The 4278-nt window shown below is 58.9% G+C and overlaps 1 protein-coding gene across 2 annotated transcripts; it reads right to left on the bottom strand.

Moving 5' to 3' along the window:
* LOC8068362 (transcription factor bHLH66) lies at nt 295-4278 on the bottom strand. 2 transcript variants are annotated; one of them, XM_021452321.1, is made up of 7 exons: nt 3550-4278; nt 3330-3416; nt 3035-3211; nt 2646-2711; nt 1906-1971; nt 1702-1770; nt 295-1405 (listed from the first exon to the last, which is right to left on the bottom strand). In XM_021452321.1, exons 1-7 carry the CDS (start codon nt 4075-4077, stop codon nt 965-967), a joined length of 1434 nt encoding a protein of 477 aa, XP_021307996.1. In that variant the 5' UTR covers nt 4078-4278; the 3' UTR covers nt 295-964. The 2 variants fall into 2 exon arrangements, with proteins under 2 accessions (XP_021307996.1, XP_021307995.1); XM_021452320.1 differs by having other exon boundaries at nt 3035-3214; nt 3550-4277.

Here is a 4278-nt window from a genome sequence, read left to right on the forward strand (position 1 = left end):
GCCCTTGGACCTGCTGCCATCACTAGTTTATTGTGATCTTGAATCGTCAACAAAAGATCGTATCTCAGTTGTTAGTCGCAAATCCTCTCCCACTTTATTTGTCTCCGCTTGTGTGTACCGATTCCTTGCTCCTTCCATAGGTCCTTTCGAGAACGTTCCAAGTCCAAGTCACTTTTGCGATTATTATTATCCCATAAATAAACGATAACTTAAACAAACAATAAATCAACAACCTATAAAATTCCAAAGCATCACTCTGATATATCCATCCATCCATCCAAGTCCCTACCGAGCTAGAATACCAGCACATTTTTTTGTTCTTCATTCACTGGTGGGGCCGAGAACAACTCCCCCGGGACCGGGAGTACACAAGATATAGGAAGATACACATGAGAATATAAAAATATAATAAAACTGGAAAAAGAATGGGTTAGTAGCCAAAGCTGGGAGACCAAATTCCCCGTCCAACCGCAAAGGACAAATTTGTGCGTAAATTACAGAAGGTGGGCCCAGGCAAAGCAAGGTCAGGAACAGAAAAAGTAGGGGAAAAAAGTTGATGCCGATGGCGGGAAAAGAGAGGGTAAAGCTGGCACAAAGCCAGCAGAGGAGAACCCAGCCCCCGATTAGCTAATTGATACTACTATTTACTTTTAAAAAAACAGCATACATGGATTAATATTAAACAAGAAAAATAATGATAACACTAGTAGGAAGAAAGAAAAAGGGGGAGTCTGAAGGCTGCCGCTGGCCGCTGCACAGCTGCAGTGCTGAGAGCCCGTGGGTCCGTCGGGTGCAGATGGGCCCGCCCAAGGAGCCCACGTTTCCCAGGAGTCCAAGTCCAAGTGAGGCCAGAGCCCAGAGCAAGACGACCCACGGATACGGAAGTGGAGGCCGGAGCCGTCAGCTCCGGGTGTCAAGGGTTTCGCCGTTAGTGAAACGGCAGCCGTCGCCTTCTCGGAGGGGATCACGGCTTCGACACGGACGCGGCGTCCTTGGAATGCTGCTGCTGCTGCGAGTGCGAGGCGTCGCCATCAGCCCCGCCGGCGCCGGCGCCGTTGGCCATGGCCGACTGCGCCGTGAGCACGGACATGCTCGGGGAGGCCGGCACGGCGTCGGCGCCGGCGCCGCCGTTCATGCCGTGGGGCGGCAACCGCATGGCGGCCATGTGGTGCGCGGCGGCGGCGGCGACCCCGAGGCCGGCTGCCCCGACCGGCGGTCGCATGTGGCACGTCGCGGAGGATATGGCGGAGGCGAGGGAGACGGGCATGAGGCACAGGCCCTTCCCCTGCAGGTACTGCATGGCGGTGCCCATGTCCTCCTCCATCAGCTTCGCCACCTGCTGCTCCGTCACCGCCAGGCCGCCGTCGCTCCCGGCCGCGGCCGCAGCGCCAGCGCCACCTCGACCCTGCAAACACAGACACACACAAAGAAGCAGGTCCAGAGAGAGATTCATCAGGCACGCGTGCACTGTTACTGTACCCAGCGGCGTGGCGCTGGCGCCGGGGCAGCCGCGTCATTTCGCGCGGCGGCACGCGAGGCACTGTGGGCTGCTGCGGCAGTGGCAGTAGCCATCAGCCGTGGCACTGAAAAGTTCGTTCACATATAGAGAAAGCTAGAGAGAGAAGGAGAAGCTGCATGCCTCCTTGCCACTTGATCGACTGCAATGCAAGTGGGGGAGAGCTTGGGGGTGGGGAGAGTTACCTCCGAGGACATGTCGGCCACGAGCGGCGCGACGGCAGCGGCGCCACCTAGGCGGCTCATGCTGAGCACCTGCATGCGTGGGTTGGTAAACGCAGATTACATGTCAGCAGACTCCATCAACAACATCATGGTATCATACATACATCTGGATATCGAGTACACTGCTGTGCTAGGACTAACTGCCATTTAACATTTCATGCTTGCCTTGACTTGGAGCTGCAGGAACTTGACGTAGTCGATGATCTCGTCCAGCATCGACGCCTTGTCCGTCTGCATGCACGCAGTAAAACAAGCAGGGCCGGAGCAAGATGGATCAGTATACTCGGCGACGGCCGACGGCGAGCAAGCAAAGCCCCAAGCCAAACAAGCGCAAAGAACAAAAAGGAGGAGGATGGAGAGGTGGACAGCTGAAAAAAAAAGCGCTAAAGCTAGAGCCTCTCTTCCCCTTCTTCGGAAGCGGCGCCGCGCGCGACATGGGCAGGAATTCTAGGCGGGGAAAAAGCCATGCGATGCGATGCGATGCCGCCCTTCGTCCCCGCGCGCGCGGTCGCCGAGGGAGCACGGTGCTGGTCAAGTAGGCCAACGTGCGGGTAAATGTGCCCCCGCACGCGCGCCCACCACCCCGGCCGGCCACACCTCCTCCGCCCACGCGCGCTGCTAGCAGCTACTAGCTCCATCCATCTGGTGACTGACGAGTGTGACGACTCCCCCTCCTACAGCTCTCCATGCCGGGCACGGGCATGGCGTTGGTTGGACTCTAGTAATAAGCTGCGTGCTGTCTTCCATTGTTTAATCCCCCGTGTTTTCCTCGGCACAAACTCGCTACCGAGTGATTGGGGGAACACTTTATTACCAGCATCGATCATCTCCCAACAACCAAAAACCCTAGGCAATAATCTCTCGTCTTTCTCAAAGCAAGCGTGTGTGCAATTGATTCATCTCACCTTGTTGGCGTTGGGCACCAGCTCCTGCAGCGCCTTCATCCTCTCCGCGATCCTCTCCCTCCGGAGCTGCAAAACGGCGACGACGACGACAGGGAAGAATATATGAGAACAAAGAAACGGACAAAGGAATAGCAGTGGTTGGGACGTTGGGGTTGGGAGTCGGAACGGGAGAACAATCCAAATCCAGGAAACAACAACAGACAGTCAGACACGGGAGCTGATTAGCAACTGCATGCCGTCGCGGATTTTATTAGCCGAATTGAAAAAATAACGAACTGCTCGACGACGTGACTAATTGGAGAGACGCAGAGCGGCAATTATATTAGCGAGGGGAGGGGAGGGGAGGGGAGGGGAGGGCAGGAGGAGCGTCGTCTCGTCGCGTAGCTCACCCGCTCCGCGATGCTGTGGGGGTCGGTGGCCTGGCCGCGCCGCGCCCGTACGCGCTGCCTGGGCGGCGCCGCCGCGCCTCCGCCCGCGGCCCCGGCCTGCGGCTGCGACACGCCGCCGGAGGCGCCCGCGCCTCCGCCTCCTCCACCGAAGCCTTGGCCCGGCAACGGCGCCGTTTGCTGCTGCGAGAATCAAAACCGTGCTTGCTTTAGAGATTATATATACAGGTGGCCGCATGTGTGCCACAAGCATTAAGCCATGTACGTTGTACGCATGTGGTTCGTTGATCTTGCGGACCTGCGGATGCGACTGAAAATGCTGTTGCTGCTGCTGCTGGAGCGATCCGGCGAAAGAACCGCCGAAGACGCCGGCGGCTTCTCCTCCCTGGAACGAACGAACGAACGAACACCGAATAAAAACGCGAACTTTTTTTTCGCAAAAGATTCTAGATTCTTGACGGGGGAAAAGGAAAAAAGGCTGCAAGTGGATTTGAGCAAAGAAGGCGACGGATCAGTACAGCGGAGTTGGCGGCGGCTTTGAGTAGCGCCTGCACGTCGCCGCCCGATCCGCCACTGCCGAGGGAGAGCGGGAGGAGCAGGCCGCCGTCTCCGCTGCCGCCGCCGCCGCCCGTCGAGCGGCCCATGCCCTGCAGCAACATATGGTGTCCCTGCCTCAGATCGGCCAGCTGCTGCAGCACCATCTGCTTCGCGGCCTCCGCGCCGCCGCCTGTAGGGCCACCGCTGATCTGGTGCTGCCGGAGCCGCGACGCCAGCAAGGCGGACTCGTCGTACAAGCCCCCACCGAAGTGCTGGTGCTGGTGCTGGTGCTGCTGCATCCCCTCCGCCTGCGCGCCGCCATCCGGCGCCTTCCCTCCCGCCGCGGATGCCAGCTCCGGCCATGCCGACGGCGGCAGTCCTCCGAGCATCTGGTCCAGGAAGTCGTCGTGCACGCCACCTCCCGCAGCGCCTGCTGCCGCGCGCAGGTCGTCGAGGGAGATCTGGCCGGCGGCGGCCATGGCCTGCATTTCCCGCGTCGTGGGCTGCATCCCTCGCTACTCGCTAGGGTTTACGAGCCGGCGGGCGGCTAGGGTTAAGTTTCAAGGAAGCTGGCTGGCTGCCTAAGCTGAGGAAGGTTGGTGGTGGCTCGAAGTCGAAGGGAGAAGGGAAAGACAAGCAGGAGAGGAGCAGACCGGGTTGGCGTCGCCGGCTATTTATAACGGGGGCGGCGGCTATTTGTTTTACTACTC

Source organism: Sorghum bicolor, chromosome 2 (assembly GCF_000003195.3).
Source record: "Sorghum bicolor cultivar BTx623 chromosome 2, Sorghum_bicolor_NCBIv3, whole genome shotgun sequence".
Lineage (NCBI taxonomy): Eukaryota > Viridiplantae > Streptophyta > Magnoliopsida > Poales > Poaceae > Sorghum > Sorghum bicolor.